At 34.2% G+C, this 21,205-nt stretch overlaps 2 protein-coding genes and 1 long non-coding RNA gene across 3 annotated transcripts in view; 1 reads left to right on the top strand and 2 right to left on the bottom strand.

Annotated features, from left to right (window-relative positions):
* Positions 1-412, bottom strand: part of LOC128198884 (uncharacterized) — a 42,943-nt gene extending 42,531 nt beyond the window's left edge. The window contains exon 1 of the long non-coding RNA XR_008251582.1: positions 75-412. This is a non-coding gene — a long non-coding RNA (uncharacterized LOC128198884). The remainder of the gene's footprint in view (positions 1-74) is intronic.
* Positions 413-4,715: 4,303 nt separating this feature from the next.
* LOC112054384 (uncharacterized) lies at positions 4,716-16,318 on the bottom strand. The gene is made up of 7 exons (XM_024094155.2): positions 16,211-16,318; positions 15,964-16,131; positions 13,551-13,668; positions 11,595-11,680; positions 9,190-9,357; positions 5,668-5,785; positions 4,716-4,831 (listed from the first exon to the last, which is right to left on the bottom strand). Exons 1-7 carry the CDS (start codon positions 16,280-16,282, stop codon positions 4,716-4,718), a joined length of 846 nt encoding a protein of 281 aa, XP_023949923.2. The 5' UTR covers positions 16,283-16,318.
* A 581-nt stretch (positions 16,319-16,899) lies between these two features.
* On the top strand, positions 16,900-21,199 carry LOC112054386 (uncharacterized). The gene is made up of 5 exons (XM_052886358.1): positions 16,900-17,014; positions 17,182-17,358; positions 18,765-18,879; positions 19,874-19,959; positions 20,647-21,199. Exons 1-5 carry the CDS (start codon positions 16,952-16,954, stop codon positions 20,662-20,664), a joined length of 459 nt encoding a protein of 152 aa, XP_052742318.1. The 5' UTR covers positions 16,900-16,951; the 3' UTR covers positions 20,665-21,199.
* Positions 21,200-21,205: the final 6 nt, after the last annotated feature.

Below are 21,205 nucleotides of genomic sequence, written 5' to 3'. Positions count from 1 at the left end.
ACAATATTGATACAAAAAGAGCAATAATGAAAAGAAAAAGATAAATATAAAACTAGTAATAATAACATACTAACCGGTAGTTCAAGATCACGATATTTTCGTCATCTCAACATCCAAACACTAAAGAAAACGATAACTTCACTGATGAACCACAAAACACACTGGCATTTTTATTAAATTAAAAAAAATAGATCAAACTAAATAAACACTACACAGTAGCAATAACACAGCAGTTAGAAACGTTATATTGACAAAACAAAACTGTCGATAAACTCTTGTTTGCATGCACGAAACGTCATCAATGAGACCGAATCACCGAATTGATCGTAAACGAGTGAAGTGAAGTTGGAACTTACAAGTGAAACACGAATGGGCCGATCACAGACACTACTTTGAATGAAGTTGGCTCACGCCTATTGACATTTCTCTGTGTGCGTGCTCTTGCGCAGGGGTGTAGAAAAACCTGGTTCGATCAATGTGTGAATCATGCGTTAAAGATTCCGATAGTTGTGTGTGTAAATGCATGTTGTATGATCGTTAATGTAACTCTATAGACATACACTTTATCTAATAAAGCAGAAAGCTTAGACGATGAATAAGTCATTTAGAGTAGGTAGTGATCTTTGTCTATTTACTGTCATAAGCAAGTTAAGCAACAGGTTTTATCAATACAGCTACTTACGTACTACAGCTCAGTGATCAGTTTATATACCTAGGTATTCAAACTTTACAACGCCTGATCTGATCAAATCTATCATATTTATGATTCATCAGAACTCAGAGCGTGTGCAGAATTTCATCCTAATCGAAGACCGAAAAGTGGGTCAAATTATAATTCCCAGATTTTCTTACATACATAGTTAGTTACAAGTGAAGCTAATCACACTAATATTATTTGTAATACACAACATACACAATACACAATGTGTGTGTATGTTTGTTCCTCCTTTACGCTGCGGCTACTGAAGCGATTTGGCTGAAATTTGAAATAGAAATAGATTTCATTCTGGATTATCTACTTCTCATCCCGGAAAAATTCATGGCTCCCGTAGGTTTTGTGGAAGACTGAATTCTATAATAATAAATAGGAGTATCCTGGGAAGGGTTACGAGTTGCGACTATGCTAAATGTCTGGCAACTGAGGACGTGATATTTGGTTTAGCTATCCTTTAGCTACCACTAGAGGCATACTCGATGTGCATGTCATTTCACGACTTATTTTAAATGGTGTTTTGGTCATATTGCCCGCCGTCACCCTGATAACTTGGGCAAATTGATGGTTGTGCGTAAAGTGGAAGGCAAAAGACCGCGCGGTCTATCACCTAGGCCAGTCAGACCAATGAAAACACTAATGGGCATCTAACAGTAACAGCGGCACAGAAAACATATGTACAAACAGCGGCTATAAGAAATGCCGAAGACCCAACTGTTTGGAAAGGGATTGTGAACAACGCAACGAAGAAACATAACCTAAGCCCTCAGATCAATTATAGAAGGATCAGTACCGCACCCCCATATTCACAAACGAAATTTTCTGTCATTTTCTAAGGAAAACGAGCTTAGATTTGGTGTATATCTTTTACTAAACTACAAGTTTTTACCCGTTTTTTACATTATTCAACTGCACAAAAAGGTATTTTTACGGAGCTCTTTAATTGACATACACGATTACAACTATGAAACAACGATGCTATAGAGACAGTTTTTATAATCGCACTAAATTGTTGATTATATATTTTGACAGAAAATTTACGTTAAACGAGGCAGTTCCTATATAATAGTTGGTCTGAGCCTAAGCCCAAACTCCAAAGTTGCAGAACGTAATTATCTATGATAGCAGCATGGGCTGACATTTTCAGCTCTTTTAAAATAAGGGAGGTCTTACAGGGTTCGTCTGATCTAGGTACTAAAATGTTGAGGTGCCTTTAGAAAATATTTGCGCAATTATTTACGAAATGTAAATTGCTACTTTGCTAAAATATCCGATAATTTTAAAAATGCACCAACGAATACTGCCATCTATGATGCTTTACCATTATCTAATAGTGTTGAGAAAAAACCACATTTTGAAAAGGAGTACGATGCCGATGTAAAACCAGTGATACGTTTCTGCATCACGTAGTTATTGGTGTCCCCAATAGATGGCGCGCATAAATAAAATACCCGAGAATACGGTAGTCCCGCCACGCCATACAGTAGCCTACATTTAATTGTTTATATGTACTGAAAAGTCCCGCTATAACGAGACAACTGAAACGTAGGTCACTATATTTTCTCGATATTTCTGAAAAGTTTTGTCGTTTTTTAAACTCTTATGTATTAGATTAAGTCTGTCGGCTATTAAGGCCAAATTTTCAAATTTCAGCCAAATCGCTTCGGTATCCGCAGCGTAAAAGAGGAACAAACATACTTACACACTTCCACACTTACACACAAACTTTCGCCTTTATAATATTAGTGTGAAGTGTGATACTCCCGAGCAGCTTGTATATTAATTAGGTGACAGACACATCTCTAGAACAAAGACATCGTTACTCGTAGGCATCTCGTAGGTATATTATTACTAGCGGACGCCCGCGAATTCTTCCGCCCTTAGACCCCCTTAATCCGCCCCTCTACTATCTACGAACTACCTCTGCCAAATTTCAACTCTAATCGTTAAGAGGTTTTAGATATCGTGATGACCTTTCGCATTTATGTATATACAAAAATATATAATGTAAGGAAACACAAAATTATGCATATGTGCACTCAGTGGAGTAGCTAAGTTACTTAAATGCAGTGATATTGTAGGCACGTAACATATCTAACAGTAAAAATATCGTTGGCAAGCAAATAATACAAATGTTTCAATTCAATGATTTAATTACACAATACCTGATACAATTTCTAACTTACAGATTTCATTAATATACCGGGATTTCAGAAACTCCTTGCTTAGTGTCCTTTACTCCTGTCATTTTGGGATCCATTACATGCCTAGTATTTCACTAATTTTTTCAGGTGCAAGCCGTACATTGAAGCCCAGCTGAAAAAAAAAGGTTTCAGTTAAAAAAAAAACAAAATTAACCTGTAGTTGATCAATTAGAAAGAACGGCTGACAAAGCGACAAGGTATCTTTACACGAGCCATTTGAGGCCACTTTTGTCTACTTAATAACTCGAAATCTTATTTAACATAACAATTTGATTAACAAGAATATAAATACAACTAAGTATAGTGGTTTTAGTATATTGTCATTCCATTTAAAAGAAGCCTCAAAATACGATGTTCACAGATGATCACAATTACGAAAATGCGTTTTAAAACGATGTAGTACAAGAATTACTTATTAACCCTGCAGGTTTGATAGCAGTCAAGGGGAGTAAGTCAAGGCAAATATTCTTTAAAAAAAAAAAGAAACTTCTCGAATAAAAAAAATTAAAAAACTTTAATAAAATTAAAACTACAACCAAAGGCTAAAAAAAATCTATATCGACTTATAAAGATGCAGATATTTGAACTTCGCATATCATGAAAGAAGAATGAAATGATAGCTCAGTGGATATGACCTCTGCCTTCGATTCCGGAGGATGTGGGTACGAAGCTGATCCGGGACATGCACCTCCGACATTTCAGTTGTGTGCATTTTCAGAAATTAAATATCACGTGTCTCAAACTGGATTGGAACTTACGCCCTCCGAATCAAAGGCTATAACTCTGCCAATCCACTGGGCTATAACGTAACCTGTGTGCCTAGTGCCTGTGCCTAATTTCTTTCTTTCTTTCTAGTGGGAGTTTTCAATATTTTCATACTGTTACCATCACGTTGACGCAAACCCAAAATTATTGTACATACCAGTGGCGAAGGATGGAATTTTGACGAAGGTAAGCCGTCCCAAAGAGGAAATTCATACCGCTTAATACAAACTCCGGTTTCCATACAATAATGAATATGTATGTATGGATTTTTAAGAGGAATCGGCCTGTATGAAATCTTCGCCACTGGTACATATTTGTGTAGATGGTAGATCATCATCATCATCATCAACAGCCTGTATTCGTCCACTGCTGGACATAGGCCTTTCCGAGAGCGCGCCACCACACACGATCCTCCGCCTTCCTCATCCAGCCACTTCCCACTACCTTCTTGTTGTCGTCAGACCATCTAATATCCAAGACCACTTTTAAAACCAAAATTAGAAAACATTATCTTTTAATTCAAAACATGTAAGTAATGGGTCCTTTGTTTTGTTTAATTTATTATAATATTTATTTACCAAATTATTATGATTTCATTTATTTATTGTATTATTATTTATAATTGGCTTATTTTTACCACTTGTTTCTACTAGTAATATTTTTGTATTTAATTTACGTATCTCTCTTTTTTAAATATTTGTCGATGTTTGTTAGAGGCGCTCCGCACGTCTTGATACCGTCCAAACGTCACCTTAATGGCTCCACGGAAGATCAGCGCGGTGTCCCCACGGACACTGCAATATGCTGAGTGGTGACCCTTTTAGGATCACATCATGCAAGTTGCAATATATTTAATTTATTGTTTTTTTTTTCTCTCTTTTCTTTGTATGATGTGTATTCTGAATAAACTTTTCTTTCTTTCTTTATGTCCAGCTGGAGGGCGTCCTACACTGCGTTTGCTAGTACGCGGTCTCCACTCCAGAACACGTCTGCCCCAGCGGCCATCTGTTCTACGACAGATATGGTAGATCATACTACATGAAAAATATGCGTGACAGAATCACCTTTGGTGCGTTAGTAGTCAAACATTTAAACATCAATGCCGCGCGTTCACACCCCTTGTCACCATCGCTGACTTCCTCGTCGTTTACTGAAGAAAAAACCACAAATCAAATTAAAGTTCAAATCTATAAGGATTGCTACAGTGCCTACCCATATGGGGTATGCATAATTTTTTGCAAGAATGACGATTTTCTACATTGAAGTATTACGAGTATCGCGAGAACTATATTTCCGAATGCGGAGTGTAGTTATTCACCCAATGAAAAGCGAATTATTTACTAATGTTTGTGAATACTGAATGTGCTGCGTGTAATACAATCTTTACATCATGAAGATATAATAGACATAATCCGCTTATCCTTCATCGTTTTAAAATACAACTTAAAAAGAAAATTCGCAGTTCAGTCAGCTCCCTTTTCATGAGAACCCACCCACCCTATGAGCCTCACAAATAACGTGCCTTTCAGTTGTGTGCATTTTAAGAAATTAGATATCACTTATATCAAACGGTGAAAGAAAACATCGTGAGGAAACCTGCATACCAGAGAATTTTCTTAATTCTCTGCGTGTGTAAAGTCTGCCAATCTGAATTGGGCCAGCGTGGTGGACTATTGGCCTAAGCCCTCCTCATTGTGAGAGGAGACTCGAGCTCAGTAGTGAGCCGAATATGGGTTGATAACGACGACGACGACAAATCAAAAACTGGGGTTGTTATTAATATTACGTAAATAGCGCACTCGACCCGAGTGCGTCCGTGCTATTCAACGTTGTGGCCGACTGCCTAATGCCTATGCGCGACGCGTGGGCGCCGCGGCGTATAGTGTTGCGAAATAGTGAATAATTTCCTAATTGGTAAATTTGGTGAAGTAATTTCCTCGAAACTACGTATGAAATCTTCGAGCTTCAAATGTACTGTCATCATACCCTTGAGACACATGTCAGCCAATTTTTTTCCATTTTCCAGCCTCTTCTCATCTCCTTCTTTGCATTCCTCTGCAAACTTGTAACTCGCCTCCTGATCGAACATGCCATCACTCCTCAGCTAGAAAAGTAAAGGAGGTTTTTTTATATGGAATAGCTCACCTGATGGTAAGTTTAAGTGGCCTAAGGTGGAACACGCTTGCCTGGAAGATGCCTATTCACAGATGCCCAGGTTGTAAGAATTTGGAAACACTGACTTCGGTAGAGAGTTGCACACCCTATCCACAGAAAACATATGTACAAGACTAGCCATGCGTATCTGAAACTGTATTAAAAATATAACCTTTTTGATATAAATGTTAATAAAACTGTTATTTTTAATACATTTACAGTATTAAGATAATATTATGAGAGAATACGAGTAGATAGACTGTACTTACTACCTAGAAATAGCATGCTTGTTTTTGCTGTACAAAAGTTCTTTTGGTATCTCACTCATTTGATAAGATTGCAAAAAAAGCATGATAATCATTTACAAGTAAACGGTTGGCAGCTTTTAAGTTTCGATGACATTATGTTGAAATTAGGTGATTGGAGACAACTTCTCCAAAATATCCCATTCCCACTATCCTCTATGTTTACTTTTATTGTGTAGTTAAATTTTGTGTTATAAATTAACTTTAGTTTAGTAACATAAATCATCATATCATGTAACATTTATTTTTAGTTTGGTTTTTGCTTTTAGCTTAATTTTATGTCACTTTGTGACTACGCATTTCCGTAGTGTCACCTGGTTCAAGGTTATCAGCTCAAAATCAGCGCTGTATGTCCAATATTTCCTTGGAACATGCAGCACAATGCTGAGCTGGATCCTTTTTGAAGGTTGTGCCAAATATGACATAGTGGTGTTCTGATGCTTAGACTAAGTGGTTTGAGTGTCAGGACTACAATAGTATTAAGAGGCACAATTTTTGAAATAAATTGATATTCATTTCTCTTTACAAAGGAGATCATTCATTTTGGGCCCTTTTTGAAAGTGCCGGCCAACGAAAAAAAATAGCACGAATCGTTAGAACTAGTCATTTGGAGTAATAGTTAATATGGCATGAAAGTTGTAGGAGGGCTCTGAACCAAGTTATACAGGTTCGACGATTCGTTATTTCCATACATTTTGTCAATTTTCAAAAGTGCCCGCCAAGAAAAAAAACTGGTACGTATCGTTAAAACTGTCCATTTGGAGCAATAGTTACTACGGCTCAAATGTTGTAGGACTGCACTGAACCAAGTTATACAGGTTCGATGACTCGTCACTTCTATACATTTTACTGAGTTTTGAAAGTGCCCGCAAACAAAATAAATCATACGTATCGTTATAACTAGCCATTTGCAGCAATAGTTACTATGGCATAAACATTGTAGTATAACTTTGTGTCGAGTTATACAGTTTCGATGATTCGTCCAATCCATTTATTTTATTGATTTTTGAAAATACCGTTTATCAAAAATATGGTACTTATGGTTAAAACTGCCTATTTGGAGTAATAGTTAGTATGGCACAAATGTTGCAAGATTGTTCTGAACCAAGTTATACAGGTTCGATGTCTCGTCACTTCAATGTATTTGGTGGAGTTTTGTAAGTTACAAAGTAAATGCTATTTTTCGTTATAACTAGCCATTTTCAGTAATAGTTACTATGGCATAAACGTTGTAGTATAGATCCGAATCAAGTTATACTGTTTAGATAATTTGTCAAATCCCAATATTTTACTGATTTTTTAAAGTACCGTTCACCTAAAATATGGTACCTAACGTTAAAACTAGTCATTAGGAGTAATGGTAATTTCGGTTTACAAGCTTCAATAACATAACAAATACACGCACAACGGCGAATCACATGGACAAGTGCAGAAACGGTCCAGAAGGAAGAACATAACAAATAATGATGACACAGCTCTTACACCATGATGACATTTATTTCATATTATTATTTAAGTATTCATCATTATTACCTATTTATTGTTCCCCATTACATTCAGATATCAATAAAAACATAAATGACGAATCATCGAACGCAAATAACTTGGATCAGAACAATCATACAATGTTTCTGTCATACCTACCAACTAACTGTATTGCTTAAATCGATAAAATGCATAGAAATTAAGAATCATTGAACTTGTATAACATGGCTCAGAGCAGACCTACAACGGTTGTTGTACTATACTAACTATTACTCCCCGTTCCTATTACAGCCAGTTCTAATGATACACCATTTTAATGATTGGCACTAAAAAAATCAAGAAAATGTATGGATATTACAAATAGTCATACCTATTTTATTAGTATAACTTAGATCAGAGCATTTATACAACGTGTCTGCTATACTATCTGACAAAGTATGTCTAAATGATCAGTTAAAATGATACCTGTAAGAATTTTATTGGCAGGCACCTTTTAAAATCAATAAAATGTATGGAGATAACATGCCATTTAACCTGTATAACTTGGTTTAGAACAACCCTACAACATTCGTGTCATACTAACTATTGCCACAAATGACCAGTTAAAACGATACGTATCATTAATATTGTCGGTGGGCACTTACAAAACTCAATGAAATGCATATAAGTGAAGAGATATCGAACCTTTATAACTTGGTTCAGACCAAACCTACAGCATTCGTGACATACTAAATATTACTCCAAATGGGCAGTTCTGACGATAAGTGCAGTGATAAGTGCATATTTTTGTAAAACGGTACTTTAAAAATCAATAAAACATATGGATTTGACGAATCATCGAAACTGCATAACTGGACACAGAGCTATACTAAAATGTTTATGCCATAGTAACTATTGCTGCAAATGCTAGTTACAACGATACGTATTATTTATATTGTAGGTGGGCACTTACAAAACTCAAAAAATATGTATAGGAGTGACGAGTCATTGAACCTGTATAACTTGATTCAGAGCAATCTTACAACATTTGTGCCATACTAACTATTGTTCCAAATGGGCAGTTCTAACGATACGTATCAGTTTTTTTTCTTAGCGAGCACTTTTGAAAATTGACAAAATGTATGGAAATAACGAATCGTCGAACCTGTATAACTTGGTTCAGAGCCACCTGACAACTTTTATGCTATATTAACTATTGCTCCAAATAGCTAATTCTAACGAGTCGTGCCATTTTTTTTTGTTGGCCGGCACTTTCAAAAAGAGCCCAAAAATGTATGGAGCGTGAATGATCTCCTTTTCCCACTTTTCCCTGACAATTTATCCCTGGCACTAAAGTCCTATGCTGAATCGCTTGACGATTCGTTGTTGCCAATAAGGTACGAAATATGTATATGAGGTAGGCGTAAGTATTTCAAACCGCGAGGTGAACCTACTAAGTTCACTCGATAATGTTCGAGTGACTAAAGTAGTTAGAAGCAAATCTTTTACTATAGCCCCTATGTATAGTAAATAACTTAGGGAATTATACACTACATTACCTTCCTTGAAGTTACTTAGTACTTACAGTTCCCATGCGCCTGTAGGCACATGCAACGACGCATTTCACCTCGGTTTTTGTGGGCACTTCTAATTGTTGCAGTTTCATTAAATCCGTCATTTCCACCGGTTTCCCCTTTGCGCATGCCATTACATACTTTGTGTATCTCATCATTACCTGCTCGTCCGTCAGAGCCTATATTTTGTGCAAAACATTAATATCAAAGTATGTCAAATCCGACTACTTTCTCTATTTTTTCTCCGATCGTTCAAAAATGACAGGTAGTACAGGTACCTATCTAAATTTAATTATACTTAAGTCTCTCTTTTTAGCATACTTATCATTATTAAATTGATGAATGAGGTCAGTCATTCTCATGTAGATGACACTGCCCAATTCAATCTCATCTGAATGAATATTTTTTTGAATGAGATTGGATTGACGAGTGATCATTTAATATAGTGCACACAGAGGCGTCTTAACACGGACTACCTACGTCTTTAGTCTTTACCTATAGGTCTATAGGTATATTTTAGGGTGCCTAGCACCCGGGCAATCGATTTAAGGAGCACCAGCCGTATATACCTATCAGTAGCGTTGCCTTGGAGTTGGAGAAGCCCTGTATCAAAGTTAGTTGGAAGGTCTAATAGACGAGCGGCAAATCCCGAAAATCTCTTTAGCAGTTCTTTTTTCGGGAAGTGAGATTGTGGGTTAATTCTTTTCTCTATCCCGTGGATCCCATATCATTGATACGGCTGATACGGCGGCTACGCCCCTGATAGTTGTTAAGATTTCTGTACGTGTATTCCATTTTGACCGCGCGCTTATCAGAAGGCGCTAAGGTAATGATTGCAACCAGGTGCTAGATACGTAAGAGACGCCTCTAAGTGCACAAGTGTGCTCATGCACTCCATTCTTTCATTATCATGTTTTGATAATACACGATACCTACCTACTTCTACTCGCAATGATAGGTCAGGCGCAGAACCAACTGCGTTACGTGCTCTTCGAGACTCAGATGTGTTGCGGTCTACTAATACCTCTGATTTTCTTGCTCCAAATAAAAAAAAACTCTAATAACCTATTGTAGGTCTGGGTTCAAATCCTGATCCTCAATATCCGTAACTGAATAAGTTAAAGGTGATTCAGTGTCAGTTAAATAGTACAACATAATAACTACTTCTATATTTGTCTTTATTCAGCCAACAACAAATACATAATAATAATTTAATTAAAACTAATAATTAAGTAATTCTTTTAGTATTTCTTTCTTTCTTCTTTCAATAGTACCAGTAGTATTAAAAGGGTTCCTCGTTTATGATTTTTTAATTACACATACAAACTTACGGCCATTATTAATCAAAAAGCATACTTACAGAAGCATAACCAAATATTAAAACAACGAAATACACACAACAAGTCTTCATTATTGTATTTTTATATTTTCCCTTTGAATATATTTTACAATAAAAGTAAAAATCACTGAATAGAGACAATCCCCAACATGGATATATATAGTAATGAAAATAATTGACACGATAACATCAAAAACGCATCAAATATAAAATCAATTATTCAATAGAATGCGGTATTTCATTTAAATGCAATAAAATAAATTATTAATTTAAGTGGTTCAATTATTCGCATTTATTGCCATACATTTTTTAATACGCATCCAACTGATTCATTTGATACTATCGTAGCAATAATAGATGGATGCAACTTAACCTTAATTACAATAAATATAATACCTAATTTTAACATACAATTTAATCTAATTTAATAACTATCTGCGTTATTGGTTCTGCATATTATAATCTTCATTCTAAATGTGCAAGTTTCTTTGCTCTTATGGGATTATATAGAATTTATATGTCGAAACCAAACTGAAAAAAGAAGACACGGTTTTTTTTTAATTAAATCAATCTTTAAGCGTGATACTGTTGAATTATATGTTAATTCTAACCGTAATTCAGTGTAAATAAATCTATACTTATAATAAATTTGTAAAGAGGTCAATTCTGTACATTAAATATATTTCCAAAATAACAATCAGGGGGTGATTAGTGATCGTTACTGATGCCAAAAATGCAATCAGTAAAATTTTTGTCTGTCTGTCTGTATGTTCGTTATAGAAACAAAAACTACTCCACTGATTTTAAGGAAACTTGGTACAATTATTCTTCATACTCCTGGGCATCTCGCTACAATCAATAGGAGCAGAGCAGTGAAGGGACAAGTTGGGAAAACGGGAGAAGTTACTCCATTTTTACAGCGACACTACCTACTGTAAGGGCTGGATTAAAGAGGTATAAGGGCGGACGAAGTCGCGGGCGTCCGTTAGTCCATAATATATTTGTTCTGTAGAAGCTGCGTGTCACGAATAATTTTATAGTTAAGAACTGGGGTTCTTTGTTTGGGGACAAACTTACCTCTGCAGCTTTGTCGACACTACATTTAAACATTAGGGCGGCTCTGTCGCAACCTTTGCTACCATCTGAGACAGACACATCATTCACTGAAACAAAAAAAAATAGATAAAAGATTAGCTTATTTGGCCTAAAGGTTAAGCCTCGCCACCCAGAGAGAACTAAACAAATATAAGACTATGCGTTGTTAAATAATTATAAGACTACAATAAAAATAAATAGATAAATATAAAAGATGGTGACAAATTAAAGCTAAAATTCCAAAACTGGATACACAGGTGATGATTTTACATAATAAAAAAATCAGCTATGATTGTTCTTTAATTAATTCTTTTAAATTCATGCATTGTTAATCTTACTAGGCTAGTATGATCGTAAAAAATGGATCACTTCCATTGATCTATTTTCTACAATGTTGCATATTTTAGCAGTCATCATTCCGAGCCTGTAGAAAACATTTACCTACAGGGGCTACCGCCGTATCAATGATACGGGCCCCCTGGACTATAGGGGTCTTTTACGTGTGAAAACAAAAATAAGTAAAATGTAATCCAGATTCACACTGAATCTGATGCTTTCCGGAAATAAAAAATACCTTTGGAATTTCACTTCAGAAATGACAAAAGTAAATAATAAAAATTTTAATAAAAAAAATACAACCGACTTCAAAACCTTAAAACATATCCTGCTGATCAGTATGAAGGCGGCGCTAAGCCGGTGATGTATTAATACAAGCCATGTGAGAATATCTTATAGATTTAGATTTTGCAGACAGAGTTGTTTCATGTGGTCCTGTCAGAAATGACTTAAATTAAGACAACACCGGCTAAGCACCGCCTTCATACTGATCAGCAGGTAGAACATATTATGATGTTTTTTTTTCGCTTTTTAGGTTTTGACGTCGGTTGTATTTTATTTATTAAATTTTTTATTATTTTTCCATTTCTAGTGTTAAATTTCATCTCAAACGAATACATCAGACCCCTAATGACAGTCACAACCCATCTTGGTACAAAATTCTCAGCAATACAAATTAATCAAGCCCAAGCACAAGGTAGCTACCGTAAACCGTTAAGGGGTTCCCTTAATTGACCTTGGTCTTTATCATCAGACCCCTAATAACAGACACAACTCATCTAGGTAGAAAGTTCTCAGAAATACGAATTATTCAAGGCCAAACACAAGGTAGTTACTGTAATCTGTTAAGGAGTTCCCTTAATTGTCCTTGGTCTTTATCACCAAACCTCGAAATGACAGTCACAACCTATCTATGTGGAAAGTTTTCATTAATACAAATTAATCAAGCCCAAACACAAGGTAACTGCTGCAAATCGCCGAGGAGTTTTATGGCTCCATCATCAGATCGATTTTAAACCTTCATGAAATTGTAGTGCTTAAAAGTACTAAATGGAAAAGTTTACGAACACACTAGACACCCATATAATTTTTGAAAGTTCCCCTCAATTTCTCCAAGATTCCATCATCAGATCTTGACATGATGACAATGGGACCAAATAGGGACTATACCGTTTCAAACAAAAAAAGAATTTTTGAAATCGGTCCAGGCGTCTTTGAGTAATCAGTGTACATACATAAAAAAAAAAATACCGACCGAATTGAGAACCTCCTCCTATTTGAAGTCGGTTACAAAGTAATCTTTTTTTCCCGGGTTAAGTGAGCACCCAAAAGTTGGGAATATCCTACATATTATATTAAAAACTCCCTGTCATATTTATTTTAAGCAAGCATTTTTGTTTCTTTTGTGAGAAGTTTATCCCTAATTTAGGCCCCCAACTAATTTTGATACAGGGCCGCTACAATTATTACGCTACGCCTCTGCTATTACAGCCACCACCAAAAAAATTAACAAAATAAGGAATTAGGTGATTTAAGTTGACGGCCAAATAAGTTGTTTTAGAACACTGGTTATGTGATATAGCTACAATTTTAATTACATACCACTCTTGCAGACGTCAGTAAAATCGTGGGCCTTTTCTAGCTTATTAGAATCATCACCTAAATATTCCTGAGTGTATTTGTTCACACCTTCAACGGAGAGCATTCCTTGATCGTCCATCTTTAAAAAAATAACAGGTTAGGCACCTATTATGTTACTTAGATTCGTTGTTATTATATCACAGAGTAGCTGACGCGCGCGGTTTTACCCGCGTGGTTCCCGTTCCCGTAGGAATACGGGGATAATATATAGCCTATAGCCTTCCTCGATAAATGGGCTATCTAACACTGAAAGGATTTTTCTTATGGAAATGATGATGAAATGAAAAATTTAATGGTAATCTTCAAAATTGTTTTTGACGAATAAATTATGTTTAACGTAAAAATCAAGAGGATATATACTATGCACAAAAATTAAGGGAGCAGAAAAAAAATCCAAATTTTTGGGGGATTTTCAACAGGCTGTAACTTATACAAAAATGGTCGTACAGCAAAAAAATAAAAAACAAATTGTAGCTCTAAGTGTTTAGTTTTTGGATCTGAGTTTGAAAATTTTTTTTTGAAAATATTTTTCGAGTAATCATAAGAAAACCATCGAAAAAAAAATTTTCGAAATTTTTTTGGGTTTTTCTTAATCTACGGACGTGGAAAAAATTTTTTCGACTCAACCTCTATATGGACCGGATAGCTTGTTTATTCAGATTTAATTTAGTTTTTTTTAAATCTCGATACGAGCATTTCTCGCTGAGATATCGATGTTTGAATGGAAAAAGATCATTTTGTCTTTGATTACGAAAATTAAGAATTTCGCTCTGAAAATGTCATAATTTTTATCAAAAATGAAAATTTTTTTTTTTTTAAATTTTTCTCTCAATTCTGTATTAGTGACTTGAAAAATTAAAGAAAAAAAAAATTATGACATTTTCAGAGCGAAATTCTTGCTCCTTTAATTTTTTCAAAAATTCGATCAAGTGGGAAAAAAAAACGGTTGGCTGGATTGAATTGAAACTTTGTAGGGTTTTTGTGGGTATATTGAACAGTAAAAAGCACACTTAATGTCAGTGGTTTCCGCAATATTTTTGATTGGGCGCTTGATTTTCCAAAAAACGACAAAAAGCCCTTTTTTGGATGCTTTTTCGAATTCATGTAATTATAGAAAAAAAAATTTTTTTCAAAATTCAATTGCCAATCCTTGTAGAGAATTTATTCAAGTTTTTAAAACCAACCTCAAAATTTCTATGCAATCATTGGTTGCTGAGATATTGGTAATCAAAGACAAAATGATCTTTTTCCATTCAAACATCGATATCTCAGCGAGAAATGCTCGTATCGAAATTTAAAAAAAACTAAATTAAATCTGAATAAACAAGCTATCCGGTCCATATGGAGGTTGAGTCGAAAAAATTTTTTCCACGTCCGTAGATTAAAAAAAAAACCAAAAAAAATTTCGAAAATTTTTTTTTCGGTGGTTTTCTTATGATTACTCGAAAAATATTTTCAAAAAAAAAATTTCAAACTCAGATCCAAAAACTAAACACTTAGAGCTACAATTTGCTTTTTATTTTTTTGCTGTACGACCATTTTTGTATAAGTTACAGCCTGTTGAAAATCCCCCAAAAATTTGGATTTTTTTTCTGCTCCCTTAATTTTTGTGCATAAGTATAGAATAAATAAAAAAATTAAATATTTCATTATAAATATTATTTTTTTTATAAATTTTATATTCTGTTAAGTAATACTTAGTTTTAATTTAATGTTAAATAAAAAGAGGATGTTAAAAACGTAATAAAAAAAGTCACAGAGGAACCCAAAAGTCATTTCCGGGAACTGTATAAAATTGACACTCAAATGTCCTTGTTGTCACAGCCGAACCGTGTAATTGCAGCTATTTACTGCAACCTTGGTAAAGGTACATCAGATATATTAATGGTTAAGCTTAGAATATCAGTAGCTGATGCTGTTGTGTTGTTATATGATTCCATTTTGAACGAAATAAAATTACTATGCAAATACGTATGTTTACTGTTTTATTACTTTCCGTTTACTCTAGGAGCTGTATTTATTTACTAAAGATAAACAAAATTTGATAGTTTTTCTCCTCTACAAAAAAAAATATAGAACAATATTAAATAAATTGTTCTGTAGAACAACCGGTATCGTTCCCGGGGAATTGATTTTTTTGGATTTGATTATCTGGTTCGAATTATATATATATATTTTTTTTTCTTACAAAAATAGCCCTTGACTACAATCTCACCTGATGTATACATCAGGTGAGATTGTAGTCAATATGATATAGATATAGTATAGATGTAAATATGTAAGTATAAATAATACCTTACATATTTATACTTAACATTTTTATACAACAGACAGATCATATTTCATCGGATATAAGGGACTAAGCTATGCTTACCATTCCAGTTTTCTTATATGCACAAGCAAGAAGGCATCTCATGTTCTCATTATCTGGAACTTGCTTATTTTTGAATTGCTCAACATCATCCCCAGTTATAGGATAGTCTTTAGCACACTCCATTAATATATGCATGAAATTTTGCTTTAAATCATCAGCGTTCTTTGCCTGTAACAGATAATAATATTGTGAATTTTTATGATTTGTTTTTGGAAACGTAAAAAATTACGCAAATATTCGTACTTACGTGAACGTTATTAACATTACAAAAAGTTATTAAAATTACAAAATTATAAAAAAATAACTTTTCAGTGAACATTTTGATAAACAAACGCTACGTATCCTCTTGAATGTCACCTATAGTGTAAATGTGACAATTGCTCTCAATAATCTTTTATATGTAGAAAACTAATAGCTGTAATCACATGTTAGAATTTTTATATTGTACAATAGAAGCAATTTACAAAAGAATTCTATAGAATATTAAACCTAATGTTAACAGCAATAACAGCTATAGAAATTAAGTACATACTAATATGAGTATATCTGCATATAACAAAAACTGTTGCAATGTTTTCGTCATCAACAGTTGAACAAAATTTTAAATTGGGTCCCCCATTGATAGTTGCGCTAAATAGAAATTTAGAAACTGCTGTCAAACAAATAAATTTGGAGTTTGGGGTCAAGTTAGACACTATTTTATTCTGGATGGTTCTAAATACACAAAGACGCAAATTCAAATTTAAACTCTAGTCATATTGTGGTAACATGTAGTCAAAAGTACTTAATCACTCAGAATCATCATTGCTAGTTGTACCAAACCACCAAAATTCAATTGTACTTATTAAATTTGATGATGGAGTCACCAAGTATGTTATTACTAAAATTATGAGTAGTTTGTCGTGTATATAAATTGGCAGCTGATTCAAAATTAACAGAAATTAAGTACGTATTGAGAAGTTAGGCTGCACGTTTTGTGATTACTAAAATGTCGCGTTTTTTTATGTTGGGTCTTGCATTATTTTTGCAAACGGTGTTTATGGATATATCTGTAAGTTTACAAATTTATTAATTAAAATATATCAATCTGTAGTTTTTAGTGTAATGTGTAATCTCTTATTTGCACTGTTCTCTTTTTAATATGTAATGTATAACACTGTATTTCAAAAAAATATTAAATGACTTAATTTTAAACATAAATATTTTTTTTACTTTAAGGCGATGACTCCTGAACAAAAATCGATAATTCACAAACATTTCGAAGAACTGGGTATGGAATGCATAAAAGACTTTGAAATTACCGAAAATGACATAAATGATCTAAGAGCTAAAACACTTCCTACTGGCGAGAATGCACCATGCTTTTTAGCCTGTATCATGAAGAAAGTAGGAGTTGTGAGTATCATTAATTATTATTTAAGGTTTCAGGTCAAAATTCCTCTTCTTAGGGTCCCTCTCCGACTAGCGAAGGTTGGCAGTCAGTTTCTTGAACTCGTCTCTATCCTTCGCGAGGCGAAATAGTTGTGCGGCGCTCGCGATCCCGGTCCACTCTCTGATGTTTCTCAGCCAAGACTTCTTCCTGCGACCAACCCCTCTTTTACCAGCAACCTTTCCCATCAAGATGAGCTGTAGATGCTCGTATCTCTCATGTCGTAGCACGTGCCCTAGATACGCGACTTTTATCGTCTTGACGGTCTGCAAAAGTTCACGCTTCTGATTGACGCGTCGCAGAACTTCGGCATTCGTCACTCGTCGTCAGGTCAAAATTAGTGACTTACTTACTATCCACATAAAATAATAATACACTTGTTATTTGTCGACGTGTATGTTATCTATCATTTATTCCTTATCACTAATAAATACCAGATGAGGGTAGGTATATATTATTTCTTGTGCCGGATCTTAGGCCATAACATTATAATACAAACTATTTATCACAGAAATGACAAAATCCATGTCACATGACCTTATTTAGGTAATTTTATGCAATAATCGAAATAAAATGTCCATGAGGATTTCCCCTTCTGTATATGAAAAAAAAATGCAATGATCAAAACGATAAATCACTGCCGCTTAATATAGGGACTGAAATTTGAAGATACCTACACAATTACCCGACTGATCTTAATTTGAAAATCCATTGCTTTTTTGTAATATTTGACCTCACAGGTCACACTTTCGAGAAACAGGCCTTTCCGCTGCTTTGCCTTTGAATTAGTAGAAGTATTAAACTTCATATCCAGTGGCGTAGCTTGCCTTGGAGAGGCCCTGTATAATAGTTAGTTGGGGGGCCCAACAGACGAGCGGCAAATCTCCAAAATATCTTTAGCAGCTTTTTTATATGTTTTTTTTTTCTCCGGGAAGTACCAAATTAAGTGAGATTGTGGGTTAAATTTTACTAATTTATGCTTTCATACTTAAGGGGCCCCTGTAGCCCAGGGACCCCATTTCATTGATATGGCTGTTACGGCGGTAGCTACGCCCCTGTTCATATTCCTGTAATTCCGTCAGAGGTGTCTAACTAAAAAATCAACATGAAGAAGAAGAAATACTTTATTGCACACAAAAATACAATTATAAATTAAAACATTAAAAAGATAAATAAAACTTATCATGCAAAGGCGGCCTGTAGCATGTAACATATAACACGACAGTAGTACGAGCCCTTAGTCTTAATGTTTTGTGTATCAACATTTAACTTTATTAATTTATTACTTATTAAGTTAATTAACTTATTAATCTACTATAATAAGTATATAAGTAAGTACTACAATAAGTAATAAGTTACTTAATCCAACTAGATCGACGATGCTGGTATGCTGCAAAAGGAAACCGTCCTCGAACTTGCTAAGAAGGTATTCAACGATGACGAAGAATTAAATATTATTCACGATTATCTTCATTCTTGCGCACGAGGTAAGCAAATATTTTTATTGTATCTTATGTTTCAGTTCATTTAATTAATTTTTTATTTAAAGATATTAAATGATCAGTGGTTAGCCTATTTGGCATCCGTATACTCCTCTTTTTTCAAGAAATTCTTACAATACTAATTGTCTATACGGAGTTGGGATCTTTGGGAATTTGAAAAATTACAACGGGGCTGTAATTCTCGGTCTGAAAAGTCCTCGGACAACACATTAAGATGTTGGTTGGATGATGATTGTCATTAACATCTAATACTAATGTTACAGAATGAAAAATTATCACCCTGTCTGCCAACGTGTATTGGGGCAGCGTAGCGTACGCTCCATTATGGCAGGCGTCCACAGATCTGCATCGTACGTAACGGACGCATTGCATTAAGCGAATTTTTAATTTTACGGTAGATTCGTACAATCCGTACGATGCGGAGCAGTGGACGCACTTGTATTGACTTTATTAACAATTAACAAGTATCATAAATATTAATTAATTTATTTATTTATTTATAAAAAGCACGCCAACAATACACATATTACATCACATTACAACATTAAAAAATCAAATAAAACATGCCACATGAAATAATTCTGATATGCATATAAACAATAGGCGCACACAACATTTATTTAATTATATGTCAACACTTAACCAATTATATTGTCAAATTTATAAGAAAGATTACATGTCAAAGTTAATAAAATAATTAAACTCATGTACAATTTTGAAACAATAGCATAAAACGAAAAACAAATTAATTAAATACAATTATTAAATTAAATTAAAATATTAGGTAAATTATACAAAACAAAAAGAAAAACATTAAACTAAATCTTACAAAATTAATTAACACGTATATAAAATCTTACAAAATTAATACACAAGTATATAATATAGTACAAGGAGAGAGGCTTGAAGCTGTAATGGGTTGTTAAACTAGAGTTATACTTATTAATGATTTAATTAATTTCGTTGATTTTTATTTTAGTGAACTCGGAACCAGTGGGTGATGGTGCAAAGGGTTGTGAACGGGCCATGAAAGCCTACAAGTGCATGATTGAAAATGCGTCGCAGGTAACATTTTAGAAAATAATTATGCATTACTAATTGTCTATTAATTGAACTGTGGGGCTCCCAGTGTAATAATAGGGCCGCTCGTTATAATCGAAATCGAGGATGTCGAAAAGGCGACTAAGGGAAAACGTCGCAAGTGGTTAATAATAAAACACAACTTTTAATGTAATTATTTTGTTTCCGACAAGAGGCTATTGAACCGGAAGATGGTGGTTCGAAAATTCCACCAGACAAGGAATTCCCAAGCAGTGGCGTAGCTTGCCTTAGAGGGGCCCTATATCAAAATTAGTTGGGGCCCAATAGTCGAGCGGCAAATCCCGTAAATCTCATTAACAGTTTTTTTATATGGTTTTTCTCCGGGAAGTACCATATTAGTGAAATTGTGGTGGATAAAATTTTACCAATTTTGTCCGGGGGCCCCGTATCATTGATACGGCTGATACGGCCCTGTTCCCAAGGAAGCTTCACGTCAGGCACCTGCCTGACGCCCGGGCGTAAAGTCAGAAGTCAAATCAAAATCAAAATGAATCAATTGGGAATACTTACGAATGTCAATGCTTAAAATAGATACATTATAATGGGTTATGAATAACGATTCATGAATATAACAATGTAACTAAAGTATTAATTATTAAAGTTACTATGTGTAAGTGTATTTTTAACAGTTATTTTTTTTCTTATTTTCAGTTTGGAATTGATGTTTAAACAACTCGTTCAGAAAAGTTGATCGATTTACAATTAGTGAGTAGACCAGTGACCAGTATCAGTTATTACCAACAAAAGCTTTTTACTGAAATATTTTCGTTGTAACAGTAAGTAATTACAAGTACTAAGTATCTAAGTCTAGGACTTAAATTTGAATTCGCATTTGAAATAATATCTAATCGGAGACAAGTAAAAATATTTAAACCAAAGAATTCTTGAATTCTTATGCAAATAAAATTGCATATTTATTTATGTTAATAACATCCTCAAAAACATCTTGCTATAACATTTTTCTTTCTTTAATTTATAGAAAAGAATAATTGAAAATTGCATCATTCATATGGATTGTGTTTGTAAAATTAAATTAAATGTTTCAATAATAAAGTTGCTTTATTTTAATAATAACAATATCAAGGAACAATAAAATCCATGGTAGGTAATTTTCTAAGTACTGGCGCGACGAACTATAGCTGATATATTAAGCGGCATCAATGAAGGAGCTGCAACAAAATAGAAAATTTATTAGAAAAATTTGCGCTTA

The sequence above is a fragment of the Bicyclus anynana genome, chromosome 16, assembly GCF_947172395.1.
Source record: "Bicyclus anynana chromosome 16, ilBicAnyn1.1, whole genome shotgun sequence".
Classification (NCBI taxonomy): domain Eukaryota; kingdom Metazoa; phylum Arthropoda; class Insecta; order Lepidoptera; family Nymphalidae; genus Bicyclus; species Bicyclus anynana.
This window is presented reverse-complemented; position numbering and strand designations above follow the sequence as displayed.

Bases quoted from the DNA above. Each gene is read 5' to 3' on its own strand.
- LOC112054384 (XM_024094155.2), bottom strand. From the start codon at position 16,282: ATGTTCACTGAAAAGTTATTTTTTTATAATTTTGTAATTTTAATAACT. The intron at 11,681-13,550 runs GTATGTAATTAA...TTTTTGTTTCAG, and splicing joins TACTGACGTCTGCAAGAGTG to TGAATGATGTGTCTGTCTCA. The intron at 4,832-5,667 runs GTATGATGACAG...TTTTTTCTTCAG, and splicing joins GGCTGACATGTGTCTCAAGG to TAAACGACGAGGAAGTCAGC.
- LOC112054386 (XM_052886358.1), top strand. From the start codon at position 16,952: ATGTCGCGTTTTTTTATGTTGGGTCTTGCATTATTTTTGCAAACGGTG. The intron at 17,015-17,181 runs GTAAGTTTACAA...TTTTACTTTAAG, and splicing joins CGGTGTTTATGGATATATCT to GCGATGACTCCTGAACAAAA. The intron at 17,359-18,764 runs GTGAGTATCATT...TAATCCAACTAG, and splicing joins TCATGAAGAAAGTAGGAGTT to ATCGACGATGCTGGTATGCT.